Source organism: Somniosus microcephalus, chromosome 31 (assembly GCF_052327205.1).
Source record: "Somniosus microcephalus isolate GS21.2 chromosome 31, FLI_Smic_1.0, whole genome shotgun sequence".
In the NCBI taxonomy this organism is placed as follows: Eukaryota; Metazoa; Chordata; class Chondrichthyes; order Squaliformes; family Somniosidae; genus Somniosus; species Somniosus microcephalus.
In genome coordinates, this window is record NC_141017.1 from 13,950,030 (window position 1) to 13,969,271 (window position 19,242).

The following is a 19,242-nucleotide window of genomic DNA, read 5'->3' on the forward strand; positions in this document are numbered from 1 at the left end:
GGTCAGGTCGGGTGGGGTGGGGTCAGGTCGGGTGGGGTCGGGTCGGTTGGGGGTCAGTTCGGGTGGGGGTCGGGCCAAGTGGTGTCAGGTCGGGTGGGGGTCGGGTCGGGTCGGGTGGGGTCCGGGTCGGGTGGGGTGGGGTCGGGTGGGGGTGGGGTCGGGTGGGGGTGGGGTCGAGTGGGGGGTGGGGGTCGGGTCGGGGGGGGTCGGGTCGGGTGGGGGTCGGGTCGGGTGGGGTCCGGGTCGGGTGGGGTCCGGGTCGGGTGGGGTGGGGTCGGGTCGGGGGGGGGTCGGGTCGGGGGGGGGTCGGGTGGGGTCCGGTGGGGTGGGGGTCGGGGTGGGGTCCGGGTCGGGTGGGGTCCGGGTCGGGTGGGGTCGGGTCGGGTGGGGTCCGGTCGGGTGGGTCCGGGTCGGGTGGGTCGGGTCGGGTGGGGTCCGGGTCGGGGGGGGTCGGGTCGGGTGGGGGGTCGGGTCGGGTGGGGGGTCGGGTCGGGTGGGGGTCGGGTCGGGTGGGGGTCGGGTCGGGTGGGGTCGGGTCGGGTGGGGGTCGGGCTCGGGTGGGGGTCGGGTCGGGTAGGGGTCGGGTCGGGTCGGGTGGGTCGGGGTCGGGTCGGGTGGGGGTCGGGTCGGGTGGGGGTCGGGCGGTCGGGTGTGGGGTCGGGTGGTGGGTCGGTCGGGTGGGCGGTCGGGTGGGGGTCGGGTCGGGTGGGGTGGGTCGGGTCGGGTGGGGGGTGGGTCGGGTGGGGGTCCGGGTCGGGTGGGTCGGGTCGGGTGGTCGGGGGTCCGGTCGGGTGGGGTCCGGGTCGGGTGGGGGTGGGGTCGGGGTCGGGTCGGGGGGGGTCGGGTCGGGTGGGGGTCCGGGGTCGGGTGGGGGGTCGGGGTCGGGTGGGGGTGGGGTCGGGTCGGGTGGGTCGGGTCGGGTGGGGGTGGGGGTCGGGGTGGGGGTCGGGTCGGGTGGGGCCGGGTCGGGTCGGGTCGGGGGGGGGGGTCGGGTGGGGGTCGGGTCGGGTGGGGGTCGGTCGGGTCAGGCGGGTGCGGGTCGGGTGGGGTGGGGTCGGGTCGGGGGGGGGGTCGGGTCGGGTGGGGGTCGGGTCGGGGGGTCGGGTTGGGGTCGTGGTGGGGGGTCGGGTCGGGGGGGGGTCGGGTCGGGTGGGGGTCGGGTCGGGTGGGGGTCGGGTCGGTTGGGGTCGGCTCGGTTGGTGGGGGTCGGGTCGGTCGGGTGGGGGTCGGGTGGGGTGGGGGTCGGGTGGGGGTGCCGGGTCGGGCGGGGGCCGGGTCGGGGGGGGTCGGGTCGGGGGGGGGTCGGGTCGGGTGGGGGTCGGGTGGGGGTCGGGTCGGGTGGGGGTCGGGTGGGGGTCGGGTGGGGGTCGGGTCGGGTGGGGTGGGGGTCGGGCGGGGGTCGGGTCGGGCGGGGGTCGGGTCGGGCGGGGGTCGGGTCGGGCGGTGGTCGGGTCGGGCGGGGGTCGGGTCGGGCGGGGGTCGGGCGGGGGTCGGGTCGGGCGGGGGTCGGGTCGGGCGGGGGCCCGGGTCGGGCGGGGTGGGGGTCGGGCGGGGTGGGGGTCGGGGTCGGGTGGGGGTCGGGTCGGGCGGGGGTCGGGTCGGGCGGGGGTTGGGTCGGGCGGGGGCCGGGTCGGGCGGGGGCCGGCCCGGGTTTGGGTGGGGTCGGGTGGGGGTCGGGTCGGGGGGGGTCGTGTCGGGTGGGGGTCGGGTCGGGTGGGGGTCGGGTCGGGTGGGGGTCGGGTCGGGTGGGGGTCGGGTGGGGTGGGGGTCGGGGTCGGCTCGGGTGGGGGTCGGGTCGGGTCGGGTTCGGGTGGGGGTCGGGGTCGGGCGGGGGTCGGGTCGGGCGGGGGTCGGGCGGGGGTCGGGTCGGGCGGGGGTCGGGTCGGGGCCGGGTCGGGCGGGGGCCGGGTCGGGCGGGGGTCGGGTCGGGCGGGGGTCGGGTCGGGTGGGGGTCAGGTCAGGTGGGGGTCAGGTCGGGTGGGGCTCAGGTCGGGTGGGGCTCAGGTCGGGTGGGGCTCAGGTCGGGTGGGGCTCAGGTCGGGTGGGGGTCAGGTCAGGTTGCCAGTCCGTCTGCCCTCGGTCTGGGAATGTTGCTGGGGGGGGGGGGCCTGAAGGTTTTATGGGGTAATTTAGATAAATGACTTGTTAAGATAATTAGTCATGAGCAGATAACAATCGATGAACAAGTATAAAGGGTACAACATGTGACTAAAACCATCTCTTTGCAGAATAAGCAGCCTGAGCAAGGTACGACAGCTGGTGTAAGGATTAATTGTATTCCTGTAGAAAATAGACACTTAGATGAAAAAGACTTGCATTTATGTGGCGCCTTTCATGACCTCAGGATGTTCCAAAGTGCTTTACAGCCAAGTGTAGTCACTGTTGTTAATGTGGGAAACGCGGCAGCCAATTTGTGCACAGCAAGCTCCCACAAACTGCAATGTGATAATGACCGGATCATCTGTTTTTGTTATGTTGATTGAGAGGTAAATATTGCCCTGGACACCGGGGATAACTCCCTGGCTCTTCTTCAAAATAGTGCCGTGGGATCTTTTACGTCCACCCGGGAGAGCAGACGGGGCCTCGGTTTAACGTCTCATCTGAAAGACGGCACCTCCGACAGTGCGCAGCACTGCACTGGATTGTCAGCCTAGAGTTTTGTGCTCAAGTCTCTGGAGTGGGACTTGAACCCACGACCTTCTGACTCAGAGGCGAGGGTGCCACCCACTGAGCCACAGCTGAGAATTGTATCACATGACTTTAGGAGTGCCTAAATTTAAAATAGTTAAGCGAGGTTACCATGGATACAGAAGCATAGTGGAGAAAGTTTGAAGAGTTAAGGGACGTGGCTGGGCTCGACCGTTTTTCACAAGAGAGAATAGCACGTGGTGCTGTGATTACGTCATATCCCGTGACGTGAAAGCAGGCGTGACATAGAAGGGGATAAAAAGTGAGAGCATCCTTGTGCAAGTGGGCACCTTGAACTTATGACATAAGGTTGCATCCAGCAGGTAACGTGGGTGCGCGGGACTTACGTGTTCACTACGATTGATGCATCAATACAAGATACGGTAGAGGCCAGAAAATCTGCTAATCTTATTAAAGTTGCTGACACTAGACTCTGGAACGTGTTGATTAGTCAGACAAGGCCTCAGCTAGAGTCTTACACTAATAAGACAAGGCGTTAAACAGGGGCTACACAGGGAGAAACTAACCTTCTTCATTGCAAGAGGATTTGAGTACATGAGCAAGGATGTCTTACTACAATTATACAGGGCTTTGGTGAGACCACGCCTGGAGTACTGTGTGCAGTTTTGGTCTCCTTACCTAAGAAAGGATATACTTGCCATAGAGGGAGTGCAGCGAAGGTTCACCAGACTGATTCCTGGGATGGCAGGACTGTCGTATGAGGAGAGGTTGGGTCGACTAGGCCTGTATTCACTAGAGTTTAGAAGAATGAGAGGGGATCTCACTGAAACGTATAAAATTCTGACAGGGCTAGACAGACTGGATGCAGGGAGGATGTTTCCCCTGGCTGGGGGGTCTAGAACGAGGGGTCACAGTCTCAGGATACGGGGTAGGACATTTAGGACTGAGATGAGGAGAAATTTCTTCACTCAGAGGGTGGTGAACCTGTGGAATTCTCTACCACAGAAGGCTGTGGAGGCCAAGTCACTGAATATATTTGAGAAGAAGATAGATAGATTTCTAGACACAAAAGGCATCAAGGGGTATGGGGAGAGAGCGGGAATAAGGTATTGAAATGGAGGATCAGCCATGATCATATTGAATGGCGGAGCAGGCTCGAAGGGCCGAATGGCCTACTCCTGCTCCTATTTTTTTCTATGTTTCGTTCTAACCTATGATAATCAATGAATAAAACCTATGGCTATTGGAACCTGATCTGGACCTGTTGCTGGGAAAGTACAAGTCGGTCAGCGTGGCCGAGGACATCGAGTCCCAACCATCACCAACAGCTGACGTGTGCTGCTCTGGAAAATCGCTCGGTGTCACTCACCCATAACCTCCAAATGGACGTGAATGAAACTATCCACCTCGTCCTGCATGGTGCTGGTGGACTTCAGCGGCACCTGCAGGAATCCAAAGTGTTCTTTATTACAGACATACATCTGGACTCCTGAAAGAGAAGCAAAACATTTGCATTATTCCCTTGAATATAGAAGATTATGGGGTGATCTAATTGAGGCACTTAAAACGATTAAAGGAGTTGATAGGGTGATGGAGATAAACTATTTCCTCTGGTGGGTGAGTCCAGAACAAGGGGGCACAACCTTAAAATTAGAGCCAGGCTGTTCAGGGGGTGATGTCAGGAAGCACTTCTTCACACAAAGGGTGGTAATCTCTGTAATCTCCTCCAGCCCCACAACCACCACCCCCCCGCGAGATATCTGTGCTCCTCTAATTCTGCCCTCTTGAGCATCCCTGATTATAATTGCTCAACCATTGGTGGCCGTGCCTTCTGTTGCCTGGGCCCTAAGCTCTGGAATTCCCTGCCTAAACCTCTCCGCCTCGCTACCTCTCTTTCCTCCTTTAAGGCGCTCCTTAAAACCGACCTCTTTGACCAAGCTTTTGGTCACCTGCCCTAATTTATCCTTATGTGGCTCGGTGTCAAATTTTTTGTCTTAAAATATTCCTGTGAAACGCCTTGGGACGTTTTACTATGTTTACTATGTATAAATACAAGTTGTTGTAGTGGAAATCTGGAACACTCTCCCCCCCCAAAAGCTGTTGAGACGAGGAGTCAATTGAAAATTTGGTGGGCAAGGGTATGAAGGGATATGGAGCAAAGGAAGGCAAATGGGAGTTAAGATACAGATCAGCCGTGATCTAATTGGACGGCAGAACAGGCTGGAGGGGCTGAATGGCCTCCTCCCGCTCCTGTGTAACCCTGTGACGGGATCGGACAATGTCAACATGGATTTACAAAAGGTAAATCGTGCTTGACTAACCTACTGGAATTTTTTGAGGATGTAACTGGTAAAATAGATAAGGGAGAACCAGTGGATGTGGTATATTTGGATTTTCAGAAGGCTTTCGTTAAGGTCCCGCATAAGAGATTAGCGTGCAAAATTAAGGCACATGGGATTGGGGGCAAGGTATTGACTTGGATAGAGAACTGGTTGGCGGACAGAAAGCAAAGAGTTGGAATAAACGGGTCGTTTTCCGAGTGGCAGGCAGTGACTAGTGGGGTACCGCAAGGATCGGTCCTAGGACCCCAGCTGTTCACAATATATATTAATGATCTGGACGAGGGAATTGGATGTAATATCTCCAAATTTGCAGACGACACAAAGCTGGGTGGGAGGGTAAGCTGCGAGGAGGATGTCGGGAAACTCCAGTACGATTTGGACAGGTTGGGTGATTGGGCAGAAACATGGCAAATGCACTATAATGTGGATAAATGTGAGGTTATCCACTTTGGTGGCAAAAACAGGAAGGCAGACTATTATTTGAATGGCAATAGATTGGGAGAAGGGGAAGTGCAAAGAGACCTGGGTGTTCTTGTGCACCAGTCGCTGAAGGTAAGCATGCAGGTGCAGCAGGCGGTTAAGAAGGCAAATGGTATGTTGGCCTTCGTAGCAAGAGGGTTCGAGTACAAGTACAAGGATGTCTTGCTGCAGTTATACAGGGCCTTGGTGAGACCACAACTTGAGTATTGTGTGCAGTTTTGGTCGCCTTACCTGAGGAAGGACATTCTTGCCATGGAAGGAGTGCAGCGAAGATTCACCAGGCTGATACCTGGGATGGCAGGAATGACGTACGAGGAGAGATTGGGTCGATTGGGCTTATACTCACTGGAGTTTAGAAGATTGAGAGGGGATCTCATTGAAACTTATAAAATTCTGACAGGACTGGACAGACTAGATGCAGGAAGGATGTTCCTGATGGCCGGGGAGTCCAGAACCAGGGATCATAGTCTAAGGATAAGGGGTAAGCTATTTAGGACAGAAATGAGGAGGAATTTCTTCACCCAGAGAGTGGTGAACCTGTGGAATTCTCTGCCACAGAGGGTGGTGGAGGCCAGTGCATTAAATATATTCAAGAAAGAGTTGGATATATTTCTTAAGGCTAAAGGGATCAAGGGATATGGGGAGAAGGCAGGGACAGGGTACTGAGTTTGGATGATCAGCCATGATTGCATTGAATGGCGGAGCAGGCTCGAGGGGCCGAATGGCCTCCTCCTGCTCCTGTGTAACCCTAAAACCCAAGCTCAATGGCGCACCCAGCGCAGCAACACAACTTCCTCAAAAGCGTCTCTTTACTGTTTAACCCCAGGACTTCTAGTGAGGTGCAGTGCAGCTAGAGCCAGACCTTTCGGGAGTGAAATTAGGAAACACTTCTGCACACAAAGGGCGGTAGAAATTTGGAAAACTCTTCCGCAAATGGCAATTTTTTTTTTAAATTCATTGATGGGATGTGGGCGTCGCTGGCTAGGCCAGCATTTAGTGCCCATCCCTAATTGCCCTCGAGAAGATGGTGGTGAGCCGCCTTCTTGAACCGCTGCAGTCCATATGGTGTAGGTACACCCACAATGCTGTTAGGAAGGGAGTTCCAGGATTTTGGCCCAGCGACAGTGAAGGAACGGCGATACAGGTCCAAGTCAGGATGGTGTGTGGCTTGGAGGGGAACTTGTAGGTGGTGATGTTCCCATGCGTCTGCTGCCCTTGTCCTTCTAAGTGGTAGAGGTCGCGGGTTTGGAAGGTGCTGTTGAAGGAGCTTTGGCGAGTTGCTGCAGTGCATCTTGTAGATGGTACACACTGCAGCCACAGTGCGCCGGTGGTGGAGGGAGTGAATGTTGAAGGTGGTGGATGGGGTGCCAATCAAGCGGGCTGCTTTATCCTGAATGGTGTCGAGCTTCTTGAGTGTTGTTGGAGCTGCACTCATCCAGGCAAGTGGAGAGTATTCCATCACACTCCTGACTTGTGCCTTGTAGATGGTGGAAAGGCTTTGGGGAGTCAGGAGGTGAGACACTCGCCACAGAATTCCCAGCCTCTGGCCTGCTCTTGTAGCCACAGTATTTATATGGCTGGTCCAGTTCAGTTTCTGATCAATGGTAACCCCCAGGATGTTGATAGTGGGGGATTCAGCGATGGTAATGCCATTGAATGTCAAGGGGAGATGGTTAGAGTCTCGCTTGTTGGAGATGGTCATTGCCTGGCACTTGTGTGGTGCGAATGTTACTTGCCACTTGTCAGCCCAAGTCTGAATGTTGTCCAGGTCTTGCTGCATATGGACACGGACTGTGTCAGTATCTGACGAGTCTCGAATGGTGCTGAACAGTGTGCAATCATCAGCGAACATCCCCACTTCTGACCTTATGATGGAGGGAAGGTCATTGATGAAACAGCTGAAGATGGTTGGGCCTAGGACACTGTCCTGAGGAACTCCTGCAGTGATGTCATGTGATTGAGATGAATGACCTCCAACAACCACAGCCAACTTCCTTTGTGCTAGGTATGATTCCAACCAATGGAGAGTTTTCCCCTTGATTCCCATTGACTTCAGTTTTGCTAGGGCTCCTTGATGCCACACTCGATCAAATGCTGCCTTCATGTCAAGGGCAGTCACTCTCACCTCACCTCTTGAGTTCAGCTCTTTTGTCCATGTTTGGACCAAGGCTGTAATGAGGTCAGGAGCTGAGTGGCCCTGGCGGAACCCAAACTGGGCGTCAGTTAGCAGGTTATTGCCGAGTAAGTGCCGCTTGATAGCACTGTCGATGACACCTTCCATCACTTTGCTGATGATTGAGAGTAGACTGATGGGACAGTAATTGATGCGAGGTCAATTGTTAATTTTAAAATCTGAGATTGATTGATTTTTATTAACCAAAGGTATTAAGGGATGTGGGCCAAAGGAAGGTATATAGGGGGAGAAATTGGGTGTCGCCCATTTTGGGGCGCTAATATTGGCCGGGCGCAAAGTTTAGCGCCCGGCGCTAATTATCGCCTCTGACTGCAAAATTCGCCTCTATCGCCCCTGGAGGTGATTTGAGCGCTAAATCAGGCGCTACACACCTCTCTTAAGGCGCTAATGTCAGGGAGTGAGGCGCTACCTCAGAACGCTACCGAAGCTCAGGCGATGTCCGTTACCATGGAAGCCAGACAGACTGGCGCCATCCAGTTTTTAAAGAGGAGGGGCCATCTTGCTGGCCAGCCACTCCCTGCTCATTGCAGCCTTGAATCTCGACCTGGAGAGACCTCGAAAGCAATTGTGTTGGAAGCACTAATGGATAGGCCCAGGGAAAGAGCTCGGCACTTAGGAACCTCAAAAGTGGTGCTGAGGGCCAAAACTCCTTAGGACAGCGTTAAAACCAAATATTTTGCCGACAAGACAAGGCAGGAAGCGCCCGCCTTTAAATAGCGCTCCCCCAGCCCCTTCCCGACTTGAAAACGTTCCCCTTTACCTGTCGCTCCTAGCAGCAGGCGCTAAGACAGGGGGGCGCGGCTTAATATCCTGTCCGGGGCATTGCACGCTCGACTGACGTCACGCTCTGCGGGTGCAGGACATCATAGCGGTAGCGTTTAGCGCCGCCGCAAAACGTCTGGTCAATTTCGCGGGCGGCACAAACATCGCCGCGCTCGGGCACTAGTTGCTTTGCGCCCCGTGAGCGCCCTCTTAGGGCACTAACGGGAGGCACTAATCAACCGAATTTTCCCCCCATGGAGTTAGGTCGCAGATCAGCCGAGATCTCATTGAATGGCGGAACAGGCTCGAGGGGCTAAATGGCCTCCTCCTGTTCCTATAAGAAGCGACAGACAACCTCCTTTATTCAAGGGAATACAAAAGGCTTGTATTGCCTCAAGAATAGAATATTAAGGGGTGATCTAATTGAGGTGTTCAAGATGATTAAAGGATTTCATAGGGTAGTTGGAGAGATGGCTGCAGCGACGCATCTTTTTGCGTAGCCTCAGAACTAGGCCCCAAAGTCAGCCCTCTGCGCACCCAGGCCCCTCCACAGCGCCACACGCTCAAGTCTATTCACAGTGGGGCCGCATCCTGCAGCTCACCTGCTTGCCGGCATGAAAATGCAAAGACAATGATGTCGTCAAAAGACCAGGTGTAGTCGGGATGCGGGGGGTAGAATGCCAGTTGCTTGGAGGCCTCTTTGCGGAGGTCGATCAGCATCGTGGAGTGCACCATGACCACGGGGAAGCAGCCCAGTCGGTCCCGTTTCCGTATCGGCACGTAGGCTGGGGTCCGCTTGTAATAGCCCTTCCGAGCAAAGTAAGTATTACAGTAAATCCATTCAACAGCGCAACATGACTGCAAATATCAACACAGAAACAGGGCAGATGTCAACTGTAGTCAAGGGGCTCAGACCGATGGCAGACAACCTACCGCCAGGCACTGCCAGTATGGGGTTTGAGTGCAATATTAAAGCCTGGTACAGGGTTGAAGTGTAGTGATGGCAGGCGGATACCGGGGTGGAGAGCGGTGATGCCAGGTGTTGGGACACCCTGGAGAGATGTAGGTTGGACATCTTGGGGAGTTAAGGGTTAACAGTCGAACTTCTTTGTGTCTTAAAGCAACAGGCTTTCCAATATAAACAGGATGACTTTGAGGTGTCGTGAGGAGAAAGCATAGAAACATAGAAGATAGGAGCAGGAGTAGGCCATTTGGCCCCTCAAGCCTGTTCCGCCATTTAATGAGATCATGGCTGATCATCCAAACTCCGTACCCTGTCCCTGCTTTCTCCCCATATCCCTTGATTCCTTTAGCATTAAGAAATATTTCTAACTCCTTCTTGAATATATTTAATGAATTGGCCTCAACTGCCCCGTGTGGCAGAGAATTCCACAGGTTCACCACTCTCTGGGTGAAGAAATTCCTCCTCATCTCAGTCCTAAATGGCTTACCCATTATCCTTAGACTGTGACCCCTGGTTCTGGACTCCCCCGCCATTGGGAACATCCTTCCTGCATCTAGTCTGTCTAGTCCTGTTAGAATTTTATAAGTTTCAATGAGATCCCCTCTCATTCTTCTAAACTCTTGCGAATATAAGCCTAATCGACCCAATTTCTCCTCATATGTCATTCCTGCCATCCCAGGTATCAGTCTGGTGAATCTTCGCTGCACTCTCTCCATGGCAAGAACATCCTTCCTCAGATAAGGTGACCAAAACTGCACACAATACTCAAGGTGTGCTCTCACCAAGGCCCTGTACAACTGCAGCAAGACATCCTTGCTCCTGTACTCGAATCCTCTCGCTATGAAGGCCAACATACCATTTGCCTTCTTAACCGCCTGCTTCACCTGCATGCTTACCTTCAGTGACTGGTGCACAAGGACCCCCAGGTCTCGTTGCACTTCCCCTTCTCCCAATCTATTGCCGTTCAGATAATAATCTGTCTTCCTGTTTTTGCCACCGAAGTGGATAACCTTGCATTTATCCACATTATACTGCATCTGCCATGCTTCTGCCCAATCACCCAACCTGTCCAAATCATCCTGGAGTTTCTCTGCATCCTCCTCACAGCACACACGCCCACCCAGCTTTGTGCCCACCCAGCATGGCTTGTCTTCTGCTATGTGAAGTGCTTGTGTAAGGAAATAAATGTTAGTATTAAAATGTAACTTTAGTTTTAGGGTAATAAAACTAAAGATAACTGTAGGTTAAGGGAAGTCTTTTTTAAGAGAGGTAGTTCTGAGGTAAACAAACTAGAACTGTTTACATGAATAATCTGTTTTCAAAGGATTTGGGAATAGATACATCATACAGTGTTATCTATGACATTTTCCTTTGATGTAGTCAAAATAGGGTGTACAGGAAACTTTGTGATATCCGGCACCGACGGGACCGAGCTGTTGCCGATCTATCAAAACTGCCGGACATACAAAGTTAATGTTGAAGCGTACGGAGGTTTTCATCTCCGTATCTGACAACAAACACTGTTGCTTAGCAACAGCTTCTAAACAGTCGGCTGCAGCTGCAAGCGTCTCTAGCTGAAGCTGTTGCTATAGCTACAGACCTTGCAGTGCCTGACTGGGAAAAAAAAGCAACGAGAACTAAAAAAACGGCTCCTGATTTTTGCCATTAGATCGAGTATTCCGGACATATAACCTCCGGATAAACCAAAGCTTCCTTATAAAGGATCATGGTTTTCAACAGTATGTCAGAGTGTGCTTGAAAGATCCAGAAACCAGGAAAAAGTCACTCTTTGTCTGCAGTTAAGACTGATCACCTTTACTGTGTATCAATAAAGTCTGTTCCGTATGCTCCACCACGGAGTCTCGTGCTTACTCGAAACGTGTTGTTGTGAACCAGAGGAGAAAGGAGGTTTGACTGCTAACACCAGACTGGTACAGGGTTTGTGTAGAGCGACACCAGGCTGGGACAGGGTTTGAGTAGAGCGACACCAGACTGGTACAGGGTTTGTGTAGAGCGACACCAGACTGGGACAGGGTTTGAGTAGAGCGACACCAGACTGGGACAGGGTTTGAGTAGAGCGACACCAGACTGGGACAGGGTTTGTGTAGAGCGACACCAGACTGGGACAGGGTTTGTGTAGAGCGACACCAGACTGGTACAGGGTTTGTGTAGAGCGATACCAGACTGGTACAGGGTTTGTGTAGAGCGACACCAGGCTGGTACAGGGTTTGTGTAGAGCGACACCAGACTGGTACAGGGTTTGTGTGGAGCGACACCAGACTGGGACAGGGATTGTGTAGAGCGACACCAGACTGGTACAGGGTTTGTGTTGAGCGACACCAGGCTGGTACAGGGTTTGAGTAGAGCGATACCAGACTGGTACAGGGTTTGTGTAGAGCGATACCAGACTGGGACAGGGTTTGTGTAGAGCGACACCAGGCTGGGACAGGGTTTGTGTAGAGCGACACCAGACTGGGACAGGGTTTGAGTGCGGTGATACCAGACTGGGACAGGGTTTGAGTAGAGCGATCCCAGACTGGGACAGGGTTTGAGTAGAGCGATACCAGACTGGGACAGGGTTTGAGTAGAGCGACACCAGACTGGGACAGGGTTTGTGTAGAGCGACACCAGGCTGGGACAGGGTTTGTGTAGAGCGACACCAGACTGGGACAGGGTTTGTGTAGAGCGACACCAGACTGGGACAGGGTTTGAGTAGAGCGATCCCAGACTGGGACAGGGTTTGTGTAGAGCGACACCAGACTGGGACAGTGTTTGAGTAGAGCGACACCAGGCTGGGACAGGGTTTGTGTAGAGCGACACCAGACTGGGACAGGGTTTGTGTAGAGCGATACCAGACTGGGACAGGGTTTGTGTAGAGCGACACCAGACTGGGACAGGGTTTGAGTAGAGCGACACCAGACTAGGACAGGGTTTGTGTAGAGCGACACCAGACCGGGACAGGGTTTGAGTGCGGTGATACCAGACTGGGACAGGGATTGAGTAGAGCGATCCCAGACTGGGACAGGGTTTGAGTAGAGCGACACCAGACTGGGACAGGGTTTGAGTAGAGCGACACCAGGCTGGTACAGGGTTTGTGTAGAGCGACACCAGACTGGGACAGGGATTGTGTAGAGCGACACCAGACTGGGACAGGGATTGTGTAGAGCGACACCAGACTGGGACAGGGATTGTGTAGAGCGACACCAGGCTGGGACAGGGTTTGTGTAGAGCGATACCAGACTGGGACAGGGTTTGAGTAGAGCGACACCAGACTGGGACAGGGTTTGTGTAGAGCGACACCAGACTGGGACAGGGTTTGTGTAGAGCGATACCAGACTGGGACAGGGTTTGTGTAGAGCGACACCAGACTGGGACAGGGTTTGAGTAGAGCGACACCAGACTGGGACAGGGTTTGTGTAGAGCGACACCAGACTGGGACAGGGTTTGTGTGGAGCGATACCAGACTGGGACAGGGTTTGTGTAGAGCGACACCAGGCTGGTACAGGGTTTGAGTAGAGCGATACCAGACTGGGACAGGGATTGAGTAGAGCGACACCAGGCTGGTACAGGGTTTGAGTAGAGCGATACCAGACTGGGACAGGGTTTGTGTAGAGCGACACCAGACTGGTACAGGATTTGTGTAGAGCGACACCAGGCTGGTACAGGGTTTGTGTAGAGCGACACCAGGCTGGTACAGGGTTTGTGTAGAGCGACACCAGACTGGGACAGGGTTTGAGTAGAGCGACACCAGACTGGGACAGGGTTTGAGTAGAGCGATACCAGACTGGGACAGGGTTTGTGTAGAGCGACACCAGACTGGGACAGGGTTTGAGTAGAGCGATACCAGGCTGGTACAGGGTTTGTGTAGAGCGACACCAGGCTGGTACAGGGTTTGTGTAGAGCGACACCAGGCTGGTACAGGGTTTGTGTAGAGCGACACCAGACTGGGACAGGGTTTGAGTAGAGCGATACCAGACTGGGACAGGGTTTGAGTAGAGCGATACCAGACTGGTACAGGGTTTGTGTAGAGCGACACCAGGCTGGTACAGGGTTTGTGTAGAGCGACACCAGGCTGGTACAGGGTTTGTGTAGAGCGACACCAGACTGGTACAGGGTTTGTGTAGAGCGACACCAGGCTGGTACAGGGTTTGTGTAGAGCGACACCAGGCTGGTACAGGGTTTGTGTAGAGCGACACCAGACTGGTACAGGGTTTGTGTAGAGCGATACCAGACTGGGACAGGGTTTGAGTAGAGCGACACCAGACTGGTACAGGGTTTGTGTAGAGCGACACCAGGCTGGGACAGGGTTTGAGTAGAGCGATACCAGACTGGGACAGGGTTTGTGTAGAGCGATCCCAGACTGGGACAGGGTTTGAGTAGAGCGACACCAGACTGGGACAGGGTTTGAATAGAGCGATACCAGACTGGGACAGGGTTTGAGTAGAGCGACACCAGACTGGGACAGGGTTTGAGTAGAGCGACACCAGGCTGGGACAGGGTTTGAGTAGAGCGATACCAGACTGGGACAGGGTTTGAGTAGAGCGACACCAGACTGGGACAGGGTTTGAGTAGAGCGACACCAGACTGGGACAGGGTTTGAGTGCGGTGATACCAGACTGGGACAGAGTTTGAGTAGAGCGATCCCAGACTGGGACAGGGTTTGTGTAGAGCGATACCAGACTGGGACAGGGATTGAGTAGAGCGATACCAGACTGGGACAGGGTTTGAGTAGAGCGATCCCAGACTGGGACAGGGATTGAGTAGAGCGATACCAGACTGGGACAGGGTTTGAGTAGAGCGATCCCAGACTGGGACAGGGTTTGAGTAGAGCGATACCAGACTGGGACAGGGTTTGAGTAGAGCGACACCAGACTGGGACAGGGTTTGAGTAGAGCGACACCAGACTGGGACAGGGTTTGAGTAGAGCGATCCCAGACTGGGACAGGGTTTGAGTAGAGTGACACCAGACTGGGACAGGGTTTGAGTAGAGCGATACCAGACTGGGACAGGGTTTGAGTAGAGCGACACCAGACTGGGACAGGGTTTGAGTAGAGCGACACCAGACTGGGACAGGGTTTGAGTAGAGCGACACCAGACTGGGGCAGGGTTTGAGTAGAGCGACACCAGACTGGGACAGGGTTTGAGTAGAGCGACACCAGACTGGGACAGGGTTTGAGTAGAGCGACACCAGACTGGGACAGGGTTTGAGTAGAGCGACACCAGACTGGGACAGGGTTTGAGTAGAGCGACACCAGACTGGGACAGGGTTTGAGTAGAGCGACACCAGACTGGGACAGGGTTGGAGTGCGGTGATACCAGGCTGGTACAGGGTTTGAGTGTGGTGATACCAGGCTGGTACAGGGTTGGAGTGCGGTGATACCAGGCTGGTACAGGGTTGGAGTGCGGTGATACCAGGCTGGTACAGGGTTGGAGTGCGGTGATACCAGGCTGGTACAGGGTTTGAGTGCAGTGATAGATGCTCGGCTACACTACACTGACTCATCTCATTTGCCGGCCAAAACAGACCCAGCAGTACAGGAGGTGGAAACTATATTAATCCCCACACCATCCCCTGCCAACTCAAGTGGGAGCTGATCTGTGCTGTCTGTAGCGGGAGCTCGGACTGGTGGCTGGGACCATCGGTGGAACTTAGCCGCTGATTCCCTACAATGACGGACTGAAAGTGGGCGGCCTCCAGAGGTGCGGAGTGCGGTGCCCACACGGTGCCACAAGGGTGGTTCTAGTGACGGCGTACTGAGGCAGCTCAATCGGGAAGTGCGAGCCAACATTCACAAGACATCACCCGGCTCCAGGCCCACCACCCCCCTCCATCATCAAACAAATCAGCAGCATAAAACAACTTGAATTCATAATGCAGAAGACATCACAAAATGCTTTTGGGTGAAGAGGGGAGAAAGAGAGGAAAACATTTAGTTAAAGGGGATTTTGATAGAGTAGCTAGGGAGAAAGTGTTACCACTGGCAGGAGGGTCGGTAACCTGAGGACACAGGTTTAAGGTCATTGGCAAAGGAATCAGAGGCGAGATGAGGAGAAATGTTTTTTACGCAGTGAGTTGTTGTGACCTGGAATGCGCTGCCTGAAAGGGCGGTGGAAGCAGATTCAATAGTGACTTTCCAAAGGGAATTGGAGAAATACTTGAAGGGGGGAAATTTGCAGGGGCTATGGGGAAAGAGCAGGGGGAGTGGGACTAATTAGAGAGCTCTTTCAAAGAGTTGGCACAGGCACGATGGGCCGAATGGCCTCCTTCGGCGCTGTCAGATTCTAAGTGGGATGGAATTGAGCCAGGGAGGGAGAGATTGAGAGAGGTGACCGAACGCTCAGTTGAAAAGCTGGGTTTTGAATGTAAAAGGCAGAGCAGGAAGTGGAGAGGCAGAGAAGGTTTAAGGGGGAGAGCTGCAGAGAATCCGGACAAGGTGGAAGGTGGCTTTGGCACTATATGGTGGGGCAATGGGAGGAGGCTCGTAGGAGACTGGAAGCAAAGCAGGCACTGTGAGCTCTCCAGAGAGTTTGAGATTGTTCAAAGGTCATCAGTTCAGAAAATTGAGGAACTGCTGCAGGAAATGGAGGTCAAAAAGCAAAAGTTATTTTCTAAAAAAAAACAAAATTATTCCAAGCCATACCTCCGAGGTCATTCCACACCAGAAATTGGAATATGCTGAGCGCGAGTCCAACATGGGAGCAATAACCGTTTTATTCTCCGCTATGAGTAGGTTTAGGGTGTCCGGGTTGGTCAGGAAGTTGTCTGCATCTAGAAACTTCAAAAGAAACAAGAGTGTTGGAGAGGAGCAGTTCCAGGGTCCAGCTCGCCAGCTATGGGCTGTGCCAAGCACACGCTGTGCTGGGGGTAAGGAGGTCACTGGGCACACCTGCACACTTAGCGGAAAGCTCCTCGGGGCGTGGCGGGAGTGGAGACGGGGCCCGTTAACAAAGAGCATCCAGTGAGTCGCAGGTCCACCACTGAAGAAATGACATCAGTTGTGTAAAAGCTGCAATGTCAGGGTTATTAGGAACGTCGGAACAGGTGGGGGCAATTCAACCCCTCGAGCCTGTACCACCATTCATATAGATCATGGTATCTTAGCCCCATTTAACCCTCTTGGTACCGTAACCCTTAATAGGAACATAGAAGATAGGAGCAGGAGTAGGCCATTCGGCCCCTTGAGCCTGCTCCGCCATTCAATGAGATCATGGCTGATCATCCAAACTCAGTACCCTGTCCCTGCTTTCTCCCCATATCCCTTGATCCCTTTAGCCTTAAGAAATATATCCAACTCCTTCTTGAATATATTTAATGAATTGGCCTCAACTGCCTTCTGTGGTAGAGAATTCCACAGGTTCACCACTCTCTGGGTGAAGAAATTCCTCCTCATCTCTGTCCTAAATGGCTTACCCCTTATCCTTAGACTGTGACCCCTGGTTCTGGACTCCCCCGCCATCGGGAACATCCTTCCTGCATCTAGTCTGTCTAGTCCTGTTAGAACTTTATAAGTTTTAATGAGATCCCCTCTCATTCTTCTAAACTCCAGCGAGTATAAGCCCAATCGACCCAATCTCTCCTCATACGTCATTCCTGCCATCCCAGGTATCAGTCTGGGGAATATAGAATTAATACACTTACCAAACAAAAATCCATCAATTTCAATTTTGAAAATTTCAATTGACCCTCAGCTTTTTTGGGGGAGTGCGCTCCGGATTTCCACAACCCTTTGTGTGAAGAAGTGCTTCCTGACATCACCCCTGAACGGCCTGGCTCTAATTTAAAAAGGTCCTTGTTCTGGACACTCCTACCAGAGGAAATAGTTTGTCTCTATCGGCCCCATCAACTCCTTTAATTCCCATGGAGCTGGAGTAATACAAGATGGGGAGTGTCACTCGGTTCTAGGCCGGCAATTTCCTTGGAGATGCTCCCAGAGGTCCGGGAGAAACCTCGTTCACGCGTGTAAGTTGCGGCGCCGACGTGGGAGCAGCGCGGAGAAAATTCCCAGCCTCAGACTTAACAGTTTCTGGGCATCAGCCAACCAACAGCTGCAGGCCTGGCTAGAACAAACTTCTCCAGCCACAGTCCATGTACAACTATTCTAATTACAGGAAACTCTTTTTTTATTTGGCACCGACGGGACCGGCGTGGTGCCGGTTTATCAAAAAGTCCGGATTACAGAGAGGTGTAGTAAAAGGTACGAGAGCCCCGTACACAGCAACAAATCCAGGCTTCCCTGTTGCTTAGCAACAGGTGCAGGAACCCCGGCCACAGACCAAGCGTCCCTGTTGCTTAGCAACAGTTGCAGGAACCCTGGTTACACAGCCACAGATCCAGGAACAGCCACTAATATGAAGTAAAACTTACCTGAACCTACTCCTGAATTTTGCCGGTTAACAGAGATTTCCGGTTATTTAGGTGCCGGTAAATCAAGAGTTTCCTGTAGATTCTTCCACTCCCTCCTCCCACGCCCACCTGTTAATCCCTCACTTAAAGGAACAATATCCGGCCACAACAAAATCAGAAGGACTGTTAATATCTTCAATAACCACCAACACTCCCCCACCCCCACCCAATATCGATCCAACTCCCCTTTTACCCCAACACTGAATCAACTACCTGAATCCTCTGGCCCATTCGCCCATGGGGGAGGAAGAATCTATCAGGTCCGCCCTTTGTCTAGGCCGACACTCCAGAGCAGTGCTGAGGGAGTGCTGCACTGTCAGAGGTGCCGTCTTTCGGATGGGACATTAAACCGAGGCCCCGTCTGCTCTCTCAGGTGGACGTAGAAGATCCTATGGCACTATTTCAAAGACGAGAAGGGGCGTACTCCCAGGTGTTCTGGCCAATATTTATACCTCAATCAATTAATATCACTAAAACAGATTATCTGGTCATTATCACATTGATGTTTGTGGGAGCTTGCTGTGCACAAATTGGCTGCCGCGTTTCACACATTACAACAGTGACTACACTCCAAAAGTACTTCATTGGCTGTAAAGTGCTTTGGGACGTCCTGAGGTTGTGAAAGGCGCTATAGAAATGCAAGTCTTTCTTTCTTTTGTGGCAAGGAATGGAACGTTGTGTCCCTGGTTTAGGATTTCTTTCCTTTACTGTGTTTTAGTTTAATATAGGAATGTAAAACGGCACACTCGAAATGAAAGTTACATATTTACTTAAAAGCCAAAAGACATGTGGTGCATGCAAGTGTAGCGTGCTTGGGAGGAACACGTGACTGGGGCCCATGCTTCCCCAAGTTCTCCATCACTGGCTTTCCTCGGCCCACGTCTGGCTCTGTTGTAAAGAAAGACTTGCATTTCTATAGCGCCTTTCACAACCTCAGGACGTCCCAAAGCGCTTTACAGCCAATGAAGTACTTTTGGAGTGGAGTCGCTGTTGTAATGTAGGAAACATGGCAGTCAATTTGCGCACAGCAAGATCCCACAAACAACAACGAGATAATGACCAGATAATCTGTTTTACTGATGTTGGTTGAGGGATAAAATATTGGCCAGGACACCAGGGAGAGCTCCCCTGCTCTTCTTCAAAATAGTGCTGTGGGCTCTTTTACATCCACCCGAGAAGCAAGAGGGGGCTTCGATTTAATGTCTTATCCGAAAGACGGTACTTTGGACAGTGCAGCACTCTCTCAGCACTGCACTGGGAGTGTCAGCAGTGGATTTTGGGCTCAAGTCTCTGGAGTAGGACTCGAACCCACGACCTTCTGACTCGGGAGGCGAGAGTCCCACCCACTGTGCAATGGCTGACACATTTGGTTGGGGACTAGAACAAATTCCACAATGCTTGTACCGACCACAGCCCAGCACCTAACGAGTCGTCTGATCAATGTTCC

The 19,242-nt window shown here is 53.3% G+C and overlaps 1 protein-coding gene across 6 annotated transcripts in view; it reads right to left on the bottom strand.

The window, feature by feature from the left end:
- colgalt1b (collagen beta(1-O)galactosyltransferase 1b) overlaps positions 1 to 19,242 on the bottom strand; it is a 110,001-nt gene that overhangs the window by 41,304 nt on the left and 49,455 nt on the right. For all 6 annotated transcript variants that reach the window (XM_085971547.1, XM_085971550.1, XM_085971551.1 and 3 more), the window contains 3 exons: positions 16,033 to 16,167; positions 9,030 to 9,234; positions 4,019 to 4,138 (listed from right to left, as the gene is read on the bottom strand). In XM_085971547.1, coding sequence (XP_085827673.1) covers positions 4,019 to 4,138; positions 9,030 to 9,234; positions 16,033 to 16,167 — 460 coding nt within the window. The remainder of the gene's footprint in view (positions 1 to 4,018; positions 4,139 to 9,029; positions 9,235 to 16,032; positions 16,168 to 19,242) is intronic.